Source organism: Carettochelys insculpta, chromosome 3 (genome assembly GCF_033958435.1).
Source record: "Carettochelys insculpta isolate YL-2023 chromosome 3, ASM3395843v1, whole genome shotgun sequence".
Lineage (NCBI taxonomy): Eukaryota > Metazoa > Chordata > Testudines > Carettochelyidae > Carettochelys > Carettochelys insculpta.
The window spans coordinates 172569874-172595581 of record NC_134139.1 but is presented as its reverse complement, the minus strand read 5'-3'; the positions used below and the strand labels follow the sequence as shown (position 1 = coordinate 172595581).

General features: G+C 46.3%; 1 protein-coding gene across 3 annotated transcripts in view; it reads right to left on the bottom strand.

Annotated features, from left to right (window-relative positions):
- Window positions 1–25708, bottom strand: part of SNTG2 (syntrophin gamma 2) — a 329137-nt gene that overhangs the window by 70267 nt on the left and 233162 nt on the right. For all 3 annotated transcript variants that reach the window (XM_074988929.1, XM_074988931.1, XM_074988930.1), the window contains exons 12-13: window positions 9588–9704; window positions 50–121 (exon numbers count right to left, since the gene is read on the bottom strand). In XM_074988929.1, the coding sequence (XP_074845030.1) occupies window positions 50–121; window positions 9588–9704 (189 nt within the window). The remainder of the gene's footprint in view (window positions 1–49; window positions 122–9587; window positions 9705–25708) is intronic.

Here is a 25708-nt window from a genome sequence, read left to right as displayed (position 1 = left end):
TAAGTAATCTTGGTTGTATGATGTAGTTTGTAATTCTCAGAAGACCTACCTTGTGAACTTTAAATAGAACCTCACAGAGGTGATAGATTTTTTCAGCTCGTACCCAGTCTAGTGTGCTTACCTGTAATAAAAGAAATCCATTGAAAGGACATACATACATATATGGATACATACATACATATATGGATGGTTCAATCAAATGCCAAGCAGTTTCAATGGCTATATTAAGTTAGTACCCAATATGAAGGAAAAGAGCTCCCAATGAAATTCTGCTTTCCTTAATTCAGTCTTCACAATATTCTTATAATTAAAATATGTTAACTGTTATGATCTTTTGCACTAGTACTTTTTAGCATTACGAAACCTCAAAAATCTCTGTGGTAAGTTAAATCAGTCCTGTTCATTTCATAATGTGATATGTCAAAGTACTGACTCAAGCCCTGATTCATCCGTGTTCAAGTCTATCACAGGTAAATCTTTCTGGTATAAATGGAACTAAGCAAGTTCTTACAAGTAGGCCTGTACTTGAGTAACTTATTTTATGTGGATCTTAATTTTCATGTTGGAACCTGAAGAGAATGACTGTGATTTTATAAAAGGTATAACTGAAAGGATAGCCAGTCTGGCGACTGTTTCTTATGGCTTGTCCACATGGCCCTGCTGTGCAGACTACAGGAGAATGAAATGAAGTGTAATTACTTTTTAATAAAACAAATAAAAAGCCATTTTTGGTATTACATCTGTCTTCCTATAAAATGCATATTGTTTTATAATAATCACTTTTAAAAATGTTTTAAAATTAGAAGTCTTTTCTTTCACCTACACTAAATGTTAACTTTAAGTTTTCCCTTTTATTATGGTTCAAGGATAGCAGTAACACAGGACCAGAGGTGACCTGAAGTTACCTTGAAGCTAATCGAGGAAGGTAATACTGCAGAGGCAGAACTGACTCTGTCTGACCCAATAATGCAAGGTCCTTCCTCAGTCCTTACATATAAGGAAATCCCAATGTCTTTGATAGAAGTTTGGGTTGAATAAGGAGCAACTAAAAGGATGCTCAGTATAATTGCCTGTGACTAGTCACTTTCATGCTTCTCAAAGTTCAGCTCTATACCTCATAAACTAATGGTTGACTCATTTTTGGTGCAGAGACACTGAAGGGAAAAGAATCTTCTGAAAAATTAGAGCTAGGAGAATCCTTAGTTCTTGTTAGTGGTCAGAGGAAAAAAGAAAATAAGTAGCAACTTTGAACGTCGAATCTTAAGAACCAAAGCAAAAGACCTGAGTCAACGTCGAAGTAGGGCACTAATCCCATCCCCTCATGGGGTTACCGGCTTCGACGTCTCGCCGCCTAACGTTGATGTTAACATCGAAATAGCTCCCAACACGTGTAGCCATGACGGGCGCTATTTCGAAGTTAGTGCCACTACTTCGAAGTAGCGTGCACGTGTAGACACGGCTAGCAGCTGCTAACTTACTTGTGTCAGTAACTTTTCATGAAGGAGGAGTTGAGAAAGATATTTTGGCAGAACAAGTCACCCAAGAGGAAAGTGACAGAGGACAAACTCTGTCAAAAAGACTGGCTTACAATTCTGGGAGGTATGTGATTTAGTCATGCTTCATCAGATGAGTTATAAGCAAGGAACTGATCACCGGTTTTGTCTCCTAGATCTGTGGAAGTTCTCAGAAGAGCATCTGCTCTATCATAGAATTTCTAAAGTTTGCAGGAGAAAAATAACCCTCCAATGCACCTCTTGAGGTGCCCAAAAGGGTAATCCTCTCTTGGCCTTCCTGGAGTCTTTAGAAAGACCCTTTTGCCCACTGACCCACATTCTAATGCCTCTCCAACTATCACCATTGCTGCCTCTTCTATACAGTCCCATCTCATTTCAACTTATGAACCATAAACATATTTCATGTTTATATTTTGCAAGTGTAATGCTGACAGACCTGGGTTGCTGGGACCAGAAATAGAACCTAGGAGCATAGGGTCAAAAGCCCTATGCTCTACCACATGAGCTAAAGGCCAGCTGGCTCTCAACTGAGGCTGTAGAGCAGAGGCTTCACTCACCCAGATGAGGTCTCAGTACCTCTGGGTACGACATAAGTATGGCAGTTTATATGAAAAAAAGATCTTTTGTGGGGCAGCAACATAGATTGTACCTCTAGGGCAAGGATGGGCAAGATATGGGCCAGATGTGACTCACCAAGCCACTGGATCTGGCCATGGACCACCTCAGACATGGAGAAGCCAGATCACTGCTTTAAGCTGCTTCCTGCTCCCCATAGATCTCTACTCTGGAGTTAGGGAGGTAGGGAGAAGCTTTATGCACTCCTACTGCCTGCTTGTAAAATATCTCAGCTTCCACTGGCTGGTTTCTGGAAGTAGAAGTTCAGAGATTTTGATGAAGCCTCCTCCACCCCTCTGGAATCTGGAGCAGAGAGCTACAGGGAAGAAGGCAGAAGTTTTGACCAGTTTGTGGCTTCAGCAAGCAAAGAGCCTGATGAAGGGCTGCTGGATAGGAACTGCCCAGGTATGTCTCCTGGCTACAACCTGCCTCTGGCACCCCAGACTCTCCCTCCCCCAGCCCTCTGCCCCACCCCCACTTAACCCGAACCATCTGCCCCTCCTCCCTCACCCATACCCCCTCCCAGACTCTGCACCTCAGACCCCTCTCCCAGTCACAAGCCCTTCCTGCCCCAAGTCACAACCGAAAACCCTGCACTCCTCCCTTCTGAATCCCAAACACCTGCCTCAGGTCACAACCACCTTCTCTACCCAAAATTCCCTCCCACAGCTATGCCCCCTTCTGCACCCCAACCTCTTATCACAAGCTCGCTTCTGCATCCAACCTCCATCCCTGACCCCACAACTCCTTCATCAATTTCATGGAAGAGGCTGGCCCTTGACCACTTTCTAAATTCTTGGAATGCCCCCCCATTCAAAATTATTGTCCACCCCTGTTATAGAGTATACCTGTGGGGTGAGGTTTAGCACCTACCTCATCATAAACAACACTGCTGGCTGTAGGTGTCACTGTTGCTCAGGTTTTTGTGCAGCCAGTAGACCATACTTCAGAACACTTTGCCTAAAGCCACATTACTGCAGAAGATCAACTTGCTCAAGGTTGATCTTCCATGAGTGTGTGTCACATACTCACAAAACGGTACTTTCCAGGGTGAAAGTCAACCCCAGAACTCCTCACGAAGAAGATCAATGGGAGAAATGCTCTTGTCAACCTTCTTCCATGTAGACAGCCATTGTAGTTGACCTCTGATAAGCCAATTTTAGCTACACAATTGGCATAGCTAACATTGTGTATTGGTGGTCGACTTCTGTGTCTAATATAGATGTAGCCTATGGGAGGCAGGCAACTAGCTCTCCCCTTCTGAATGGGAGCACACTCCAAAACAAAGGAAAAGGCTAACAGAATAACCCTGCAGCCCACAAGACAGTCCATTCTCACTCAGTATGCTTGACAAGACAAAATGTTAATTGTCTCTGTCAAGAAGGAGGGGCAGGATTCCTAATCCCTTGTGCATCTGAAAAGTCTAGGCTGAGAATTTGAATGCAGAGCTCCTGTGATCTATTCAGAAGATCCAGGCAACAGAGACTTTTACAACTTTCTGGATAAGTGTCTCCTGCTCTGTAACCTTGGGAAATCTATTCTCCAGCTCCTTCCCTCCAAGTGCCAACAAGGGTACAGGAACAATGTGTGTGGTAGGTTTGCTGAGAGTACTCGAACCACACTGCAAATCCTGTCTATTACGGAAATTACTTTAAACAAGGAAGCCAGAGGAACTGACAGCCTCGCTGGACTCTTGGGCAAGATGGGGGAGCAGTGACTCAGCTGGACAGAGTGTGGCAGGGAGCAGTCAGCCTTCAGAGCTGCCCAGACCACAGCATGCCCCCCACAACTTTCAGTGTGGCCTGGAGCATGCCAAGTGCTGTGCTTACCTCCCCAGGCAGCATTAAGAGCCAGCTGGAGCATACAGTGGGGCACTCCTGCAGCTGTTTAAAGAGTACAGAATTCCAGCTGCTGTTGTTGCTGCAGTGGTGGCTGGGAGCTCTGGGCCCTTTTGTATCACTGGATCCAAGAGTAATTGCTCTTTCCTCTCCCATTCTGCAACAGTAGAGCTGGGTGAGGCAGCACCCCCAGTACCTGCATCTATGAGCACCAGCTCTGTGGGACTTGGATCTTTGCTTTTCAGGAGCTGCACTTCTTCAGGAGCAACTGCCCTTACTAATGCAATGGGCTGGGGTTGACTGTACCCAGGGGAGCTTTTTGACCCCCACTTTCTGACTGGGAACCTATGGGTAGTGATAATGGGACAGTAGATGAGACAGGAGGTGCCTGAACAAGACTAAATGTAGGTGGTAGAAATTTTTGGCTGAAGGTCCTGGGAGATAGTGATTGTGGAGTAATTCTGGAGAAACTGGGAAATGTGGAAGCAGTTGTACTTGTTCAGTTTAAAACTTTACACAGTACTGATGACAGAAATGTAACTGAAAAGCTAGCTTTTCCCCATAGTTTTGAAGTCCTTTTCAACTGGCAAGCGCTCACAGTATTTCATGAAAGAATTGAGTAGCACACAGAGCAAACTAGACTATTGGCTAAATCTGTTTGTACTAGGAATGCAAAGTTTTACATGGAGAAGACAGGATTATATGGCTGCTCTGCAGCGCTACAGTCCAGCTAATTCCTGACACATTAAAAAAAATAACCTAGGAAATAATAATATAAAAACCTTTGTTAGAGAGTTAAGGTAGCTCAAAAGAATTTCCTCACAATGCAAACAATACAAAGCACGGAAATTGCAAGTTAATTCACACCCATTTCAAAACCAGCCTCCAGGTATTAGCTTTTGACCAACTGAATATATAACCTGCCAACATATTCATACTCTCTCCTACACAACCCACTATCAATTCAACAATTTTGTCAATTTGAATGCAAATATACAAAGAGCTGGAAATCACAGTGCAAACGGTTTGGACGATTTTTTCATGTGGGTTTATACAATATACACCAAGTTCTCCCATGTATTACAACAGTTCAAACCCAGAGACTTCAATACTTTTTTGTTTCAGTGGACTTGCATTCGTGAAAATGATAGAGGACAATTTGGCTCATAGTGTTAATAACTGTAAATTTATGTTCTGGTTACCTTACCTTACTTAGCTCTTTTTGAATAGAAGATCCCTCCCCCCCCACTGATGATATCTTGGACTCTTCTTTGTAAATCTAGGAACAGCTTCTTTCATGTAAGCTTTTGGGCTGAGCACATTATAGCCCAGCTGTAAGTTCTCATTGTTACTCTTAATAAAGGCCCCTGTTGAACTAAAATGTCAGCTCTTTCCTGGATCCACACGACTGAATGAAAGACTTTAAAGTAATTTTCAGATTTGAAAGTTATTTCTGTTATAATATCACCAACTTTGTATTCTTGGAGCTCAGCAGCACGCTTTACACAGGTGAGCGATTATCATTAAATATGGGTGGTGAAATTCTTGTTGCACTATTTTGTCACTGATTTCAACTGGGCCAGGATGTCACACTGTACATTGCATGAGGATGAAATCTGGAAGACTTAATGAGGTCACAAGTGCAATATTTTCAGAGGATGAAAAGTCTGATAATTTTTACTGGTTGCATCATCATCATTCATATTGCAGGAACACTTTTTTCTCATTGCCTTTTAACACTAATTTTCTTTCAGCATCATAGACTAACATCATATGCTCATTTACATTAAGACTGTTTAAATTCCTCTTCTGTTTGTTCTGTGGTCTTAAGCTTCTGAGTCACAGTAAGAGGTTTCAAAGGGTTCCAGATAAGTTGTGCTTGCCGCATTTTATGACCATTCTTATATTGTGCTGTGAAAAAGGGAACCTTGAAGCTGTAAATAATGCAAAGGCTAAAAACTACAAAATTGCTAGAATTTTAAATATTATTCAGATAATTTTAGCTCCACAAGACTCTTTTTTCAAAACAAAACCAGTCAATTTATCTTCTTCCAAATATTCTGTTTTCAAAACATTGCATCATTAATAAACTGCTTATTGGATTAAATTGCATAAATGAAAGGAAAATTATTAAATACTTTAATGAGGAGTAACATTGGCAGCTCTGATTAAACAATAATCTTACATGGTAAAACTCATTCCAAAATAGATCACAGGTAGACTTTATGCTCCAGATGTGCAGGAATTGAAATGCCTGGCACCTAGGCTTGCTCTAGAAATACACGCTGATTTCTGCTATCATTTTTGATGCTTCTCTTGCGAATAACTTTTGTTGTTACTTCATTCACTCTTCACCTTTATAGTCCTTTTCAACAAAGATGCTCATATGCTAATATCACTCTCAGCTTGGCTGTCGTAATGCCCCAGTAGCATGACCATATTTCCCTATGACAAATATGGGACACCCTGTGTGCGGGGTGGGGGTGCTACTCCCCAGCTGTGGCCGCCAACCAAGTGCAGCTTTCTGGCTGCCCTATGCCACAGGATGCCAGAACAGGGCTGCTGCCCCCCAGGAGAGTTTCTTGGTTGCAGGGGCAGTTGCTCTGCAGAAGTGTGTGTGCGTGTGTGTGTGTGGCAGGGGAGTTTGCTGGCTGCCCCATGCTGCCAGGCTTTCAAAACGCTGCAGGGATGCTCCCTGCTTCCAGTGGTGCCTGCCCTGGGAGGTGGGGAGGGCTCCCTGGCTGTGGTGGGTGGCTGCGGCTCCCAACTTCCCCACACCTCTAGGGGAATGGGGGCTCCCATGTTGGGAACCTCTCCAGCTGTGCCACACCTCGGGGCACTGGCAATGGGGCTTTGGGGGCTTTTTAGCTGCAGGGGCAGCTGCCCCATGGCAGGGGGGGAGGGGCAGCTACAAGAGAGGCTGTCCTGTGACAGGGGTTGAGCTACCTCCTCACAGTGGTCTCCCAGGCTGCAGGGGCAGCTGCCCCGTGGAGGGGCTGCCCAGCACTGCTGGGGCTGCAGGTCCCCCTTAAAATCTAAGAGGGGAGACAAAACACACTACCCTACCTCTAACATACCTTGCCTTACCCTTATGGTATGGTCCCTGTCATGCACTGGCCAGTGAGTACATAGTGCACATGCTGTCCAGCCAGCTCCCGATTGATTTTACCTGCAGCTGATGCTGTGGTGACTTGGGGAAAGGGCAGCTCAGCAGGGGGAGTGAATACACGGGACAATCAGATTTTTTCTGTGTTTTTATATGCCTAAAATACTGGACTGTCATGGTAAAAATGGGACGGATGGTCACCTTGGGCCTCAGAAATTAAAGAATCGTTTTGGTGAATAGCAACTCTTAGGCTGTGTCAACATGTGCCACTTCTTTCGAAAGCGGCATAGTAATGACCCATCTGGAAGATGCTAATGAGGTGCGGATGTAAGTTTCCCGTGCCTCATTAGCATACGGGCACATGGTTCTGACTCTGGAAGAAGCTCTTCCGGAATCCAAAATACACTTGCACACGCGCACAGATCTTCTAGAAGGGGCTTCCGGAAGGAGGGTTTCCTTCCATAAGATCCCCATGGTATGTGCATCTGCATATGTGTTTTGGAGTCCAGAAGAGCTTCTTCTGGACTCTGAACCACGTGCCCATATGTTAATGAAGCACAATAAATTTACATCTGTGCCTCATTAGCATCTTCCGGACAGCTCATTACCATGCTGCTTCCAGAAGAAGTGGCACATGTAGACACACCGTATTCTTTTCAATGCCTTGAGGGCTCCCATCCCACCCTTGAAAGATCACTTTGGTAACATTCATGCTACCAGACATATTTAACTACTTTCTGTAAAGGCAGAATAAAATCTGTTATCTGTAAACTGTCAGATGTTGTCTTGATAATATTTCATAAACAAGAAGCCCAACAGAAAATTGGAAAATGTGGCTTTGAGGGTCAAACAAGAGCAAGTTCATGAGATTTTTCCAGCATAAGATAAATCCTGTGCTACTATTTGTAGCATTAGGATATAAGGATGACAGATGTATATTGAAAATAATCTATGATGGCTCCTCAGTCTTTGTTTATACACTAGGAATTAGAATTCCCAAATCTGTACTTCATAGTCAGTTGAATATAACGTGTCTAGTGATACTGTCGTAAGCAAGTCTGCTTATTTTAGACATTTAATTTCATGTCTAAACTTGTAAATGTTTACAAATGTTATGTAAATTGTGCAGAGACAGTATCTGATAACATGGGCTGAATTTATCACAGCCAAAGTATAGCATTCCTGGATGAATAATAAACAAAGCAGTTCCAAGATGACTAGTCAACACTTTCAGTTATTTTAAGATTTTGCTATATAAGTACTATACTAGTCAAGAAACAGAGATTTCCCTTTCCATGGATTTTTTCTTCTTGAAGTCTGGGGACAGTTTCTGAAATTTAGATAGGGCTTAGTGTTAACAAATTTAATCAAGGCAGATGCTGAAGATGCTTAAATAAGTAGCTATAATTTAACTTTAATAATATGCTGATTTCCGTTAACACAAAACACGTCCACCTACATTTGCCAAGGTGATGATCTGTCATTGCACAAATGATTTCAGCAGAGTGTACCTCCAAACAGAGTCTCCTTTCAATTGCTGTACACACCTAGATCTGAGCCTTTACTTTTTTTCTGAATTCTGCCCATGGCTGGCATGAATATGGGCTACTATTATGAAAAGATGCCAGCTATGTTCATATGCAAAGGAGAATAATCTCCATTTCCACAAAGGAACAGAACAAGAGTAAACACTGCAGTGGGCATTCCTGATGAAAAATGGGCTATAATGCTGAGAACAAGATCCTCAAGATTGAAGGTAACTATTTTATCTGATAGTCCATCTAATTTGTACACATAAATCAACATACATACTAACATTATTTTAATTATAAAGTAGAATATCCTGCAAATATTCTCATGGTACAGCACAGTGTAAGGGCAACATGATTACATTACAACATCTAAACTACCCTCAGAAAGTTCAAGCAAATCACAGCAATAAATTTATTTGTGGTACAGCAATTCACTGTTGTTGGAGTCATCATGTTACAGCCAGGATTTTTACTTTATATAGTAAATAAACTGTAGGAATAATAATTAATAACAGAAATTGTCCCAAGTCTAGAACTTATGGGGATTGTTCATTCCCTGTAAACATTCAACCCCATGGCCTGTTGCCAAAAATCAGTACCAATTAGTGCTAACTCTGATATGGACACTTGCCTTAAAGGAGCTAAGGTAAGTACCAGCTCATTCACATAGGGGTAGGCCTTAGAAAAAATGTAAAATGACAAATTTTTGTCATAACCAACCTGAGGGGAATTTGAACCAGTGCTTTAAAAACAAAAGCTCTATGGCCCATTAATAATTCCAAGTTCCCCAGAACTTTATGGCTGGGATTATAAAAAGCAATAAGGAATGCCTAAATCACACTTCAACTAAATAGGATTTGGGTGCCTGAGGGTCATGTGAAAATCTCAAGCTACAGTTTTATTTAAAAGGAATGAATTAATTTCCTGTGCTTAAAAATGACTGACTCAATCAAAACCTTAAAAAAATGAATTGGTTTCTTACCGGTGGAGTGCTGAAAATGTAGAAGGATGAACCCTTCAGTGCCAGGAACTTGTACTTGTAGAGTTGAGATGAATCAGTTCCCTCAAGTCTTTCATTCACCCAGCCCATATGAATAACCTGCAAAGTAAGACCTCTTAAAAATTAAAACTTAAGCTTCAATTGCAGTATAAACACCCTTTAGACAGGGCTTCTCCCTCTCCCAAGAATATCAGTCAGACTTTGGCCTTAGATTTGAAACCCATTGACCAATTTTTCCCTTTATCTTTCTCAACCCTGCTCCCTAAATTATACTCCATGTTGTTGTTGGGAGGCCCCACAGATCCATAACGCACCGGTTTGGTGAATCTTGTCCACCTTGTGCCGCAATATCACACCGATACTCGGGGTGTTGAGGATCTACTTTAGCTATGAGGTGAAGAGGATGTTACTAGATTCATAAAGCAGAGGTGGAGAACCCATAGCCCGTGATCTGGGTCCGGACCACACCTTGCCTGGATTCAGCCTCCCGAGGCTCAGGACTCTGCCTCTCCCAGCATCTGGATCACAGCAGGTAGGGTACGTGTACCCCATGTCGGGAGGGCTGGGGCCAGGCAAGCTGGGGCTGGATCTGGCCCACATACTCTGTCTGGTGGAGATAGGAAGTGGTGCTGCCATTGCTGCTGCTCCTCCTCCTCCTCCTCCTCCCTGGCTGGGGGAATGACAGTGAAACAGTTCCTGAGCAGAGGCTTCCCCCAACTTTTGGAATTCCAGCCAATCAGAGTATTGGGGATGGGAACATGGAAAGGGGGGTGGTGAAAAGCCTTTTCAGGAAGCTTTTCTCTGTGCTGTCATTCCCCCTGTTGGGAAGAGGGCAACAGTGGGTGGCTTTTGGAGGTAAGCGCCACACTATCATCCAGTCCCTCCCAACCCCAGCCTGCTTCCACATCCTCTTCCTACCCAGTTGCCCCCTGCTCCTGCATCGGCCATCCCGACCCTTGCACCCTGCTTCTGTACCCCTCCTCCCTCCCAGTCTCCCCACTCTCAGCCTACTCCTGCACCCCTCCTCCCACCCAGAGCTTCAGCCCTGCTTTGTACCCCTCCTCCCCACCAGACTCCCACCCTCAGCCTGCTTCTGCACCTTCCGTCCCACCCAGCACCCATCCCCAGCCCACTCCTGCACCTTCCCTCTTGCTCAGACATCTCACCTCCAGCCTGCTCCTGAACTCCCCATTACTGCCCCCAGCCTACCTACGAACCTTACCTCCCATGCAGATCCCCCAACCCCAGTGCAATCCTGCATGCTCCATCCCCCCAGAACATCCAACCTTAGTCTGTTCCTGCACGTTCTCTCCCACCCAGACCCAACACCCACCCAGACCCCAAACACCCACCCCCAGCCTGCTCCTTCACCCTCCCTCACACCTAGACCCCACACCGGCTCCCCAGCACACCCCACCCACACACTGAACCCTGAAGTCCCACCTTTTTGGTTCCACCCCAGGCCCTCTGCAGCTCAGTCCTCCCTGCTCCATTTCCCTTCCAGTGGTGCTGGAGCATGAGGGGAGTGAGGTGTTCCAGTTGGGAGCCACATCAGTGAGTGTTTTGTGGGTTTTTTTTCAGTGGGTCAGTGGCCCCCAATCCAAGAAAAGGTTTCCCACATTCTGCCATAAAGATCAGGGAGAGGAAATCTTATTCTGATAGAAGAAAAAAATGTCATATCTTTTCCCCATACTTTATCTCAGTCATGTAGTGTGGTTCCAGAAATGTCACTTATTTAACACATTATGTACTCCTGTAATTTCTGGTTTTGCCCAGGACCTGAAAAAGCAATACTTCAGTGTCAAAAAAAGCTGTTCCAATGGCATTTGTGACCCAGTGAAAATTGTGCAGTACTAGTAATTCTGAGATCTGCTGCCAAACCAAAGAGGTGTGGATAAGCCCATAGGCTTATCCGAAAACAAGTGGTTAACGTCATATTGAAGTTTGCCCATCACTAAAAGAATTACATCACATTCTCTGCTTTTAGGGGTTTACACATATACTTAATCAAACAAGAATTGTAGGCATTTCTGTGCTGGTAAATGTTTTTTAGTTCCTCCAAATGTATTACAAATCTGTTTGCAATTATTTTAGAATTATCTTAATTATTATTTTATGTATTTTAAGTAATCTTGAAATCTGGGCAAAAGGAAGATTTTAAAATTCCTTTATGAGCTAGATACATCCTCATGAACCGTATTTCAGCATGGTGAAAGTATATTAGCTGTTATGCTTAAATTCTCAACATCATGCTGAATATAAGAATTTTAGTATGCCTCAAATATCTATGTGGCCTTGATTATAATGATCTGCAAATCTCCAAATGTCAGTGGCCCATCTTGATGCCCTGGTTGATTTTTTGTACTCAGGATGGAATTTCCAAAGTATGTAAGTAACTGAGGAGTACAAGCTCCCAGATACTTCTTTTTGCCCTCAGCCTCCACAAAACACAAAACCTTACTTGAAACGAATGGGAAATCAGCCTGAGTAAGAGATGCTTTAACATGTGTAGGAACTTCAGGATTCATTTCCAGATGAGATTCAAAGAGAAGAAGTGAATCATTTGTATTATAAACTGAAAATAAACTTTTGAGTGTGCCCCAAGAATGGAAATGAAACAACGTAAAGAAACATGTTGCTGCTACATAGTCACATTTTTATGTTAGCATGATTCATGCTTCATTGTCTAACGTTGTGATTTAATACATAATAATGAACATTATCAGTCAGTTTACTTAAAATATATTCCATACCAACATAGTGTTACTGCTATGGCTTCTCTACACTCTTATTGAACTGCAACATCATTAAAATGTTAATGCTGTAAGAAACAGTGCATTAAATACAGCAGACCTTCCAATTCTCACTTTTCTATTGTGTAAACTCAATAATTCTCACCAAAATATTGCTTCACCACCCAGCAGCATAGCTTTAACAAATGAATACTGAGACACTTCATTACTTTAACAAATATACCACTGTACTGCTCACACGTCTACAAACTATAGCACACATTATTATAACAACATGTTAGCATAACAAAGGACATAACCAAAACAAAGGGATATGTTTGTTTACCTGCTAACTTGCAAACCTTGTTAACTGGTATTGGTATTCCCAGTCACTAGTGGACAATAAGTTTGTTCTACTTGCAGAATCAAAGATACAGACTGCTGTGCATGAAAATAATTTGCAGTGCTAATGATCCTTCCAAACCTAAGAATCTAAGATCCTTTGCAATAATTGGTAGGAGAGTGGGACACAGCCAAACAATGTAACTTGCCCAGGTCATACATGAAAGCAAATACGGCAGAACCAACAACATTACAGCTACATCTGTAGGTACCCCACCAAATTCACGGTCCCTTTTTAGGAGGGTTATGGTACTAGTACCTTTTACTTCTGAAGGTGGAGCTGCCTCCAGCAGCAAAACAGAAGTAAGGCTGGAATGGCATGATGTTGCCACAGTTACTTCTGCAAAGCTGCCTATGGAGGTGGGCCCTCTATCAGCAGTTGCCATTCTTTGGCCACCCAGCTCTGAAGGCAGCAGCTCAGAAATAAGGGTGGCATGAGATGTCATTGCCACTTTTACTTCTGCACTGCTGCTTTCAGAGCTGGGATCCTAGCAGCAGTTGCTGCCTGGCCTGCTGAAAGGGGTGGGGCAAAGGGGGCAACTGCTCTGGGACCCAGTGATTCAAAAAGTGCCAAGGCTGTCAGCTGCTGCCACCACCACTGGGGCAGTGGCAGCAACTGAGACCCAGGCCCTTTACATCACCACTGGATCCCTGGTCATCTATGAGGGCTCCCTGGGGGTGGGGGAAGGGAGGAAACCATGGTGCAATATATTATGAGTGACACCGCAGTCTGGCTGTCCTCAGGCCCACCCCTTCTGCCTGAGTTGCTGTGCCTTCAAGGGAGCACAGATCTTACTCCACACCACCACCTTGCCCATGGCCTGGCAAGTCTGTTGGCACCCCTAGTTGTTCTCTTTATCTTCCCAGGTCTGAAAGCAGTGCAGGATCCCCCCACTAAAACACCTGATCCCCCCACTAAAATAAACTCATCAAACACCTGCAGCTCCCTTTTGGATCAGAACTGCCAATTTGAGAAATGCTGATCTCCCCTATGAAATCTGTGTAGCACACAAAAGACCAGATTTCACAGGGGTGGTAGAGTCCAGATTTTATGGGCTTGACACATTTTTCATGGTCATGAATTTAGTAGGGACCTACGCATGTCCTGTGACTGAAACCTGCTCTTTTAAAGCAGTAGATCAAAATAAAAAAGGTGTTTTTGTTTAAGATTCAGACAGGCAAATCAGACTGGTGTGCTATTTCTGGTTTTCCACATAATTTGTGTGGGAACTTGGATACAATGACACTTACCCTCTTTATGGCTATAACTCTAGGTGCACTGAGGAAGTTAACCTGATGCAAACTCTCAGTACAGACTAGACAATGTAGCTAGTCAAGGTCAGTCCAGGTGGAGAAACAGGGACGGCCTTGACAAGCTTCACTGAGGTTGAATTCCACCTGCCCCTTATCCCCTGTAGGATTTTATACCACACGATTGTCATCTCAATTTGCCCACACAAGTGTACAAACATTTTTTTTCTTTTGCATTGAAGATATGGCTTGTGCCACAGTTACCAAGCTATAAAATGGAGAACAGTAGTTTGTTGTCAGAACTGCATTGCTAGTGTGTGTAAAATGTTGTGAGATCCTTCACTGAAAGATGTTATAGGAGTACAAAGTATTATGGCTTCAATCTAATACTATAGAAATCCCTTTCCCATTTAGCAAAACACTTAAGCATATATTTTAATTTTACGCACAGGCTTAACATTCACTGTACTGTGCTGAAGGCAGAATGATGAGAGTATATGCTTAATTTGTACCTGTATTATTATTCTGGCACAATGGTTAATGTAAAAAGGGTTGATGTGAATACATCCTCTTTCATGACATATCCAGACTCTCAAGTATTGATAAACTTTATGTTGAAGTCTTATCCTACGAGGGTCATGCTGATTTCAATTCCATTTGCAGCACAGTGAAGTGCATAGATAAGATGAAAATAAAAATACAGAAGTAGTTGTTCAGAAGACTATGAATCTCAAAAAAGGTTTGCTCTGGTTCAGTTCAAATTTCTAGTAGCAATGCAGGTCAGGTTTTCACCTTCCTTCTAATAAGCAATTTATTTATTGTATTTAAAGAGTGAAATTCTGCTTGCACAAGTCTTTACAGCATCAGATAATAATGTGTTTATAATGCTGTACAGTAAAAGGATGGAGACATCTAATCATTATGTCTGATTTGCTAATGCCAATCAGTAGATAACTAAACTACACCACACAATCTTACTATTTCACATCCACAACTTATTTTTCACTCAAAATGTTGGCACACCACTAAAAGCCATTTTGTTACATTTTTCATGAAAAAGCAGGGGAAAAATAATTTTAAGTCAATTAGAATTACCCAAATATGCACTCAGAATTTGAGCCAAACCTGAACATCAGCGGGAATACTCATTTATTTAAAGTCAGGCATGTGATGAAATTTTTGCTGTCATGGATCATAGAGGACAGGCTGAAGATGTGGTCCTTTCTTCAGACGCATTATTTCTGAACTCTAATATCATCCATTTAATTTATAATGGAAGTAAACAGATGGATTATCACAAGGTGGACTAATGACTCTACTTTATCAAAGTCTATAGAAAATCAAACATGATGCAAATCCAGAATTATATTTCAAATATATGGGACTGCAAAAAATATTCCACAGTGCCCAGTTTGCTTTATTGAAGTGGATCACACAATTAATAGCTCAAAATGATAAATAATGATCAGTTATGACATCTAACTTTGGAATGTATTTACAAAGGAGACAAAGCAGTGCTGCAGAAAAACCACCAAGCAGAAAGCTGAATAGAAGAATATTACAAAAGTAACAGTGTTTGCAATCCTTAAAGTGTAGCTGAAAAGGAAGACAAAGAAATGTTTTGGTTCTTGTACTTGATAGCTCCCTGGACATGCCAGGAAATGATTAAGTGTCTTTCAACTTTAATGAACAAAACAAAACAAAAAAATCAGAAGCAATGATTTAACTTCACCAAATGAAAATATTTCTTGGCTGACTTGCACCATTTCATAGGAAAGAATTAAAAAAAAAATCATGTGATAAACCTGGGACATGAGTCATAGCCTTCTATAAATTAGAACACTGCCAGTGATTTTAAAGTTTCTGAACTAGGGACTGTAAATAAAATGTCATCAGTCACTTAAGAGTAACTTCATTAGGTGCAAGTCAACAGAATTTAGAGTTTTCTGGTATTTATAATACATATCCATTTATTGCCTTCCTAATTTTAATAACAGGTCAATTTTTTTTCTGTATGAAGTGATGAATGAGTAGACAGAAATTAAATATTCCATACGTTCTAAAGTGATATAAGAGTCTCATCAGAATTTTACTGATATTTTAATGTCGGGGTGCCCATATGTGTATACATGCATACATATATATATACACACACACACGAGTTTTGAGGGGAACATGACCCACCCACTTATCTTGGTGATTGTACCAATCAAAAAGAAGATGAAGGCAGACACGAGGTAGAAAGCCAAATACAGAGCATACCAAACAACGATAGCCCTGCACATGTTTGGTCACTTTATCTTAAAATTTTTAAGAGAGATTGAAAAAAGCCTAGATAAGATGATTAGAATTTTGGCAGGATATTTCAATGACTAGGAACATTTAGTTTAAAAAAATGACTTAAACAGTTAAAAAATCTGGAAATGATGAGTTTTTTCTTTTTTAGCATTCATGGTATGAAATATGGGAATATTTGGCTAAATTAGGTGGGACATCATAAGGGGAAATTCATGCAGAATATGATGAATCCCTGAACACAATCATGATAACTTTATCAGACCCAGGGCTGAACTGTCATTATCATAGCATTATCATCCTGCTTTAGTGGGAGACAAAGAAAAATTAAATTGGGAAAAAACAATTCCTTTTTACATACCTAGAGAACACTGACTTCTTCAGGAGGCACGGCCAGAGAAGGAGGGGGACAGGAAAGGACAAAGGGAGCAACTGCTCCATGGCCTGGTGAGTCAAAAGAATTGGGCCTCTCAGCTGCCAATGCTGTCGCTGGAGTTAAACAATTCTTTCCTTTTCTTCATGGGCAGTTGATCATCCATTAGAAATGTCTTCAGTTTGTTGAAATTTGCCCATCCTGCCTTACTCCTCAGTGGTATTCCCCTTCAAATGAGTTCTCTCTGTTCAGCTGCTGACCCAGATAAATACGTTTGTCAACCCCCTCAATTACCTTCCCATTCCTGCTGTGCAATGCTCATTCCACATCTACTTTGCCATTATCTTGTTCACTCCCAATCTGATACCATGTGAACATGTTTGCAGTTGCTGCAACTTGTTCTCTGGTTCTAGTACTATACAGTTATCAGGGAAGAGAAGTGTTTAACTGTTCTCCATAACCTCTAATTCCTTCTTCCCAGTTCAGTTTCTTCAACAGTAATTCCAATACTACTGCAAAAAGCTTTGGTGAAACTGTGTGGCCTTGTCTGACATCTCTACATATAATAATAGCATATACGACATTGAATAATGCTTTTACTGTTGAACAACTGGTGCTAATTTCTTCCAGCAAGTAAATTTACTTCTGGTTGAATCCAATTTCTTTGAGCACACTAAGTACAGTATTAATCTCCACCAAGCTGAATGCTTTTTCGTAGTCAACAAATGCAAGACACTATTATATTTTGTATTCCTTGTGTTTTTGATGAACTACAAACTGAGTAGATGCGCTCAATCATCAAATACCTTGTGTGGAAACTTTCATGCATTCGAATTCCTTCCTCATCCAATTACAATGTGGGTGAAGATGTCATATACTTGCGAAAGGAGTGTAAGTGGATAGTAGTTCCTCAATTTTTTTGGAAGAATTGACTCTAAAAGATGCTTGCTGTTGATGTAGATTGTGAACCATTTCACCATCACTCTGAAGTGAAAATCTTCCCCTGCCTTGAAATATTCTGGCCAAATATCATCCACTCCCAGGCACTTCCCTCTCTGTGTTACAAACTGTATATTTGTGTTGTTCAGACATAGTCTTGGAAAGGTCTTCTGTAGCCTGTTGCCTTGATGACATATGCTGGATACTGACATATGAGGAGTAGTGATTATTGTAAAATTTTATACTATTTCGTTCATCTTGCTGCTTTCTGAAGTCCTTTCACTGTTTTCTTCCTTAAGTGGTGCTGGGAAAACCTGTTTCAGCCTAACATCTCTTTCTACCATCTTCAAACTCTTGTTCTTTTGGCCATCTACTTCTTCTTTCTAAAGTCTTCAAAATTTTGTTTGATTTTCTGTGTTCTGTTTTCTTCACCTGTGTTCCCTTCTAATTTTTGTGTTCCTTCCTCACCATTAGACTCAGTTTCCTCACTGATCCTCTGCTTGTGTCCCATAATTTTCAATATCTTTGCTTCTTAGCTACTGAGATTATTTGTGAGAAACTCCTTAGAGTGTTCATTGATGTCCTTGTTGACCTTATGTTTGAGGTCCATTTCACTCACTTCCAGTGCAAATGCTTCTTCACTGAAGTGCCCTTTTTCCTTCAATTTTTGTTTCTCTTGACTCAGTCTTTATAGGCATTGTCAACACATTGTTTTGATTGCAACATATGATGGTCTGAACCTCTGCAAATTATTCAGTTTCCTATTGTCACTACATCATTGAAGATTCTTCTGGTATCCATCAATACATAATCAATTTGATTCACTGTGACTCCATCCAGGCTTTTCCATGTCCTCTGCTCATGATTTTCCTTTTGAAATATTATATTCATTATATGGAGATAGTTTGGCTCTATGAATATAACCAGTCATAGTCTGCAATAAATTCTTACATCTTTAGCAAATTCTTCCATATACATTTCCTTAACACCCACTATTGCATTGAAATGCCCTTAGGTGATTGCGTAGGTGGATCTTTTGTGCCTTGCTACCTCCACCTCTTTGTAGAAAAGTTCCATTTCTTCATCTTCTGCTCACTGCGTGGGAGCATACACCTGAATAATTTTAATCACCTGCCTTCATTTTATCTGAAGTATGAGAACTGCTTTCTTGTATGATATGGTTAGTCACAGCTGATTATCCTTGGAATAGTTTCTTTCCTGACAATGAATCCAACATCTCCAGTAACTTCTCTACTATCAAATGACCTTTGTAGGAATATTGCCCTCCATTTTTCCATTGTGCAATAAGGTCTTTTGTTCTTCTTAGCCATGTCTACACGTGCACGCTACTTCGAAGTAGCGGCACTAACTTCGAAATAGCACCCGTCACGGCTACACGCGCCGGGCACTATTTCTAAGTTAACTTCGACGTTAGGCGGCGAGACGTCGAAGTCGCTAACCCCATGAGGGGATAGGAATAGCGCCCTACTTCGATGTTCAACGTCGAAGTAGGGACCGTGTAGTCGTTGCGCATCCCGCAACGTCGAAATTGCGGGGTCCTCCATGGCGGCCATCAGCTGAGGGGTTGAGAGATGCTCTCTCCAGCCCCTCAGCTCAATGGTGGCCGCATGGAGCGGCCCCTTAAAGGTCCCCTCCCCCTCCCTTCCTGTGCAAGAAGCTGAGGGAACGTTCAGGCGGCAGCCCAGACACGCGGCCAGTCTGCACGTTCCTCGGCCAGCCCAGACACCCACCCAGCTGCGATGGCTGCCCGGCAGACCCCCAGCGCCCCCAGGGGACCCCCCCCAAGGGGAGCCAGGGCAGCCAACCCAGCCAGGCAGGCAGCCAGTCTGGCAAGCGGCAGCGGGGCCCCTCCTGGACGGAGGCCGAGCTTTGGGACCTGCTGGGGCTCTGGAGTGAGGAGGAGGTGCTCCAGGTAATGGGGAGCAAGAGGCGGAACGCGGATGCGTTCACTCGGCTGGCCAACGGCCTGGCTGCCTGGGGTCACCCTGCCTGCACTCCTGATCACGTCAGGAGTAAGGTGAAGGAGCTGCGGAAGGGTTACTCCCGGGCCCGGGATGCGGCCGGCCGATCTGGGGCCTCCCCCGTCACTTGCCCCTTTTACAGGGAGCTCAGGGACATCCTGGGCCCCCGGCACACCTCCTCCCCTCCGGCCATCCTTGATACTTCGGCCGACGAGCCCCAGCAGGCCCTGCAGCCGGTGTCCGCCCCGGAGGTAAGCCCCGCAACCCGGGGGCCCCCCCCGGAGCCCACCCCCAGGACATTGCAGCAGGAGGAGGAGGAGGAGGAGGAGGGGGGCTCCTCCTCTGCAGAATCCGGGCTGCAGATCCTCCTCCTGCCATCCCGGAGCAGCAGCCGGGCCTCCGCACCCCGGGGATTTCCAGACCGTGGGAGTGGACCGACAGGTATGTACCCCCCTCTGGTGTACACCCCTGGGCTTGAGGGGCGGGGGGTAATAGATATGTGTCCAGGGCCCCCCACATGCTCACATGGCCATGGCCCCAAGGACAGCAGGGCCATGTCCCTCACAGCAGTGCATCAGCCCCTGCCCCCCCCCACGACCCCGCACGACAGTGCCATGCCCCATCCCCGGGGCAGGGGGGAGCGGAACCTCGAGGGGCCCCCAGGAGGAGGGGGTGGGACACCCCGCAGCAGCAGCAGCAGCAGCAGCAGCAGCAGCAGCAGCATGTGATGGAGTGGGGGGAGTGCAAAAGGGAGACTCAGGCTAGATATGAGCAACAAGAGCCGAATAGCTCCCAGGGGCAAAGGATGATCCTGGGGCTACAGCTGGCAGGTGACACCTCTGCCCTGAACAAAGAGGAGGGAGGAGCCGAGCTGGCTTGGAATTGGGGGAGGAGGGCGGGGGCCACAGGTAGAGGCTAGGGGAAGGGAAAGCTGGAAGGCAGCCAGCCTGAGGAGGGGGAAAGCTGCATCCCAGAGGGGCACCCGTTGGGGTCTTTTCCCCAGGACGGGTTGGAAGGACTGTCTCTTCCGACAGCTGGTGCTGTCACTCCTGGGAGAAACTGGGCATCTGTGGCCTAAGAAACCTCTCCTGTCAGACCCTGCGGAGTGAAGTGAGAGTCGCTCCCACCAGGGGATGGGGTGCAGGGCAGGGGGACCCCTGAACCCCATCCATCACAGCAGCATCTCCCGGGGACGGGGATGGGGAACCTGCAGCACAGGGCTGGGGGGACAAAGGCCACGGCTCGGGGCCCACACTAACGCCTGTCTCCATTCTTCTTCCCCCCCTCCTCTCCTGTGTCCCGCACCTGCACCATCAAAAGGACCGGAAGAGAGCGCCGGCGAGGCATCAGTGGTCCCGGAGAGCCCTCCAGGACTATTGCTCCAGGCAAGCCCCTCGGCCGAGGACCGACCGGCCCCACGGCGGGCTAGACGGCGGACCCCGCGCCACCAACAGCCGACGGCAACGGACCCCCAGCTGCTGGCCATCCACCGTTGGCAGCTGGAGGTCGCGGAGCAGCACCTGCAGCTGCAGGAGTGTGCGCTGGCCTGGAGCCAAGAGGCATGGGGGGCCTACATGGAGACTTTCAACCGCCTGGTAGACTACCTGGCCCCCCATGCCGCGCCGGCCTCCGCAGTGCCCGACGTGCCTGCTCCACCCGCCGCACCACCAGCTGCTCCGCCCGTCGCCGTCCCGTCCGCTGTCGCCCCGCCACCCACCGCCAAGGGCTGGAGCGCCAAGGGACCCCTGGAGCCAGCTGAGACTCGCCGGGCATATCTGCCGGTCCGGCCCGCCCCCAGCCAGCCCCGGACAGGGCTGTGGCCGTGGCGGGGCTTCCAGCTGCCCACGCCCAGTGCCGGACTTTAGGGGTGAGGGGCCCGGGACATGGCCCCCCCCTTGTATATGATTGGAACTTATTATTTTGTGCCCCCCGTTTGCCCCGTCCCCCCCATGTAAATAGTTCTCTCCTTTATCCTCCCTGGTTTTCTTTTTATTACTGAGCACACTTTTTTCTTACTATTGTTTTATTTGTACATATTACTTTGGTTCCACACGTTGTATATAGTTTGTTCTTGTTTTTTATATTTATAGTTAAAAAAAAAAGTTCTCAAAGAAAAAGCAGTTTAAGTTCAGCCACAAGTGCGTGCTGTCATTTGTCCAGGAAAAGTGGGAGGGGGGTGCAGTTGGGTGCTCCATGGTGTGGGCTTTGGGGCAGGAGTGTGGTGGAGGAAGGGGCGGGCAGTGGAGGGCCTGGCAGAGTTCACCCCGCGGCCTCATCATCGAAGTGGGCCCCCAGGTCCTCCCGGACCCGGGTCACTTCGGGGTCCACCTGCCGACTGGGGGCAGCGGGTGGCTGCATGTCGGCTCTGCCGGCCTCCACAGCCCAGCCCTGGAAAAAGGCCTCCCCCTTGCTCTCCACCAAATTGTGCAGGGCGCAGCAGGCACCCACAATCAGGGGGATGTTGTTGGGGCCCGCATCCAGGCGGGTCAGGAGACATCTCCAGCGTCCTTTCAGGCAGCCAAATGAGCGCTCCACCACCTGGCGCGCGTGGTTCAGGTGCTGGTTGAAGCGCTCCTGGCTAGCGGAGAGATGGCCCGTGCATGGGTGCATGACCCAGGGCCGTAGGGGGTATGCCGCATCTGCGATGACGCAGAGGGGCATGGTGGTGTCCCCCAGCGGGATCTCCCACTGGGGGATGTAGGTCCCCGCCTCCAGCCGGCGGCACAGGCCCGAGTTCCGGAAAACCCGGGCGTCGTGGGTGCTGCCAGGACAGCCCACATAAATGTCCTGGAAACGTCCCCGGCTGTCCACCAAGGCCTGGAGGACCACAGAATGGTAGCCCTTGCGATTCAGATATCGTCCTCCACTGTGATGCGGGGCGCGGATGGGGATGTGAGTCCCATCCAGAGCCCCGAAGCAGCTGGGGAAGCCCAGGGTGGCAAAGGCCGCGATGGTGGCATCTGGGTCCCCCAGCCTCACGAGCCTGTGCAGGAGCATGGCGTTGATGGCACGCACACCCTGCAGGGAAAGCACATGGGACAGCACCAATGAGGGGTGAGCAGGGTGTGCGTGGCCCTGCCCTGCCCTCCCCCCCTCCCCTCCCCTCTCCTCCTCTGCCCGGGCCGCCCTCCCCTGCCCTGCCCTCTCCCCGTGGGTTCTCTTACCTCCATAAGGACAGCCCCGACGGTGGCCTTGCCGACACCAAACTGCTGGCCCACGGATCGGTAGCTGTCAGGAGTGGCCAGCTTCCAGACAGCGATGCTGACCCATTTCTCCACTGTGAGGGCACGCCGCATGGCGGTGTCCTGGTGCCTGAGTGTGGGGGTGAGCCAGTGGTATAGCTCCATAAATGTCTGCCGGCTCATCCTGAAGTTCCTGAGCCAGCGGTCGTCGTCCCACTCCCCAAGCACCAGCCGCTCCCACCAGTCGGTGCTGGTGGGGTAGCTCCACAGCCGCCGGCGTGTGAGGTGGGGGTGGGGGCGGGGTGCTGCAGGGTTGGGGGTTGAGCCCTGCTGCCCTGGGGGCAGCTCCTCCTCTGGTATAGCAAGGAGGTGCTCAGCTGCCTCCCGCATGGCATGGAGCAGGGCAAGCCCTGCTCCTGCCAGGAGGGCTGGGTGGACCTCTGGCTGCTGCTGCTGCTGCTGCTGCTGCTGCTGCTGCTGCTGCTGCTGGGGGTCTATGACTGCGTCGCCCGGGGTCTGTGTGCCTATGGCTCCTCAGACTGCGTGCTGTGCAGGCTGAGTGTGTCTGGGAGGGGCCCTTTAAGGGAGCGGCTAGCTGTTGCCCCGGAAGCACTAGTCCGCCCTGTGACGCTGTCTGCAGCGGTGCCTGGCATCCCTATTTCGATGTGTGCTACTTTGGCGTGTAGACGTTCCCTCGCTGCGCCTATTTCGATGTTGGGCTGCGCAACGTTGAAGTTGAACATCGACGTTGCCAGCCCTGGAGGATGTGTAGACGTTATTCATCGAAATAGCCTATTTCGATGTCGCTACATCGAAATAAGCTATTTCGATGTAGGCTTCACGTGTAGACGTAGCCCTTGTTTCATATATCCCAATGGCATCCACTGACTTTGATGTAAGTATTGATATATGGATCAGATGATAAATGTTCTTCTATTTTCTCTTGCAACAAATAGTTGGACTGTTCTTCTAGCAATTTCTGTTTCATGCTCTGAGCACTGGTCAGCCTGATGCAAATTCTGTGTTTCCCAGTTTATTCTGCTTCATGTAGCTTGTTTGGCAGAAGATTTCTGCAGCTGTGCATTTGGGGTGCTAGCCTTTGTGCTCTGTATCTGTGGTATCTTTTGGCTGGATTGTCCTGGCCTAGAATAATAGAGGCATGGTAGGATTCCCCACTACCCTGGATGTTAGCTCAACACTTTCTCAGCTTGGTAAAACCTGCCAGATGATACACTCCATCATATTTTGATATCAAATCCTATTCACCCCAACACCAACACAGAGGCAGAAGTAGGATTTTGTGGGACATTCAAGCAGGATAATATCACACAGATAATTTAAGTTCATATGATATTTATAGAAAGTATTATATGTATCACTCTCTCACTGTCCATAACGTCATTGTGTTTCTGCAATGGTAAGAACATATATCATTGTATCAATAATATTAGCATATACAGGGCCAGATCCTCAGCATCAGCTAAGGACTAGACAAATACAGTGCAGGAAGGGTTCCACTGAACAGTGCTTTGCTTTTCCTGGTCTTGCTCAGCTTCATGGCACGTTTGAGAAACAACTTGTACTTGCTCATACCAGCCTCATGACCATTGCTCATTTCCAGGATGCCTGGGATTCCCAGCCATAACCAGTGTACTAATAATTGTAAAAGTCACAGTGGCTTCTGTTCACACAAAAGTCACCCTTTGCATGGGAGAACTTATGTCAAATGGATCTGTTTAGTTTTGGGCTCCTTTATATTAGAGAAACAATTTAAAGGGATCAGTGTGGCTCCAAACCAGGTCAAGTACCTACAACACACAAATCCAGTGAATAGTGTTGGCATTTTAATGCTGTTAAACTTTTTCTTTGAAGGCTTATTTTCTTCTCTTAGGGTGCAGCTACACTAGCAAGAACGTTTGAAAGTGAGGTTGAAAGATGTCCATTTTTTGAAACAACCCATGAAGCATCTACACAAACCCTGTAAACATTCAAACTAACTGTGAAAGAATGGGGCCGTTCCCTCAAAGTTGGTCCTCCGTTCCCATGGTGGGAAGAGCACTTCCTTTAGAAAGAGAGTAAGTGTAGACATTCCATGACCCACTGTTTTGAAAGAAGGAGATCTCCATGGCAGAAATCAGCTGGCAGGCGGTGGTGCCACTCACCGCAAAAGCAGAGCTCTATGGCTCCAGCGTCCAGCTGTGTTTAAAGATGCAGGCACTCACAGAGCCCCAGGCAGGGAGCTGAGAGTGTTCAGGAAGCAGGGAACCCACACTGCCGCACAGCCCAGTGTCAGCTGTGATGTGGCAGGCACAACAGCACCCTCCCCGGCACCATGGCCAACGCCTAGGACCCCTGCCCACACCATGGCCCCCCCAAGGACACTGGGGAGTCCTCCCAGGAAGGGAGCCAGGCATCAATGTGCCAGGCCCCCTCATGAACCGAGGGTGAGGTGTGGTACCTCCTTGTCCTCTGTTCTGCATCAGATGGGGGTCCGGAACCAGAACGCGGCAGCATTCGAGCACCTTGCCAAGGGGCTCATCAGCCAGGGTCATCCCACCCGCACCCCAGACCAGGTGAAGTCCAAGGTGAAGAAGCTCTGTCAGGGTTACTGCAGGGCCTGGGACGTGGCTGGGCGGTTGGAGGCAGCGCCCACCAGCTGCCCCTACGATAAAGAACTGGACCACCTCCTTGGTCCCAAGGAGGCAGGACACCCCCGGCAATGATCCTTGACACGGTGGATGTCAGAATCAAGCCAGAGCCTGGGAAGGGGACCAAGGGCAAGGACCGCCCAGGACCATCGGCTGGCCACAGGTGCCCACGTAGGCTCCAGGCCATAAGTGATGATGAGGGCTCAAGTGAGGAGGCCCTCATCATCGACGTCCCGTCTGGTCAGTCCAGCCTAGCCCCCTCTGACTGTGCCTCGTCCAAGTTCCTGGAGGGACCCAGA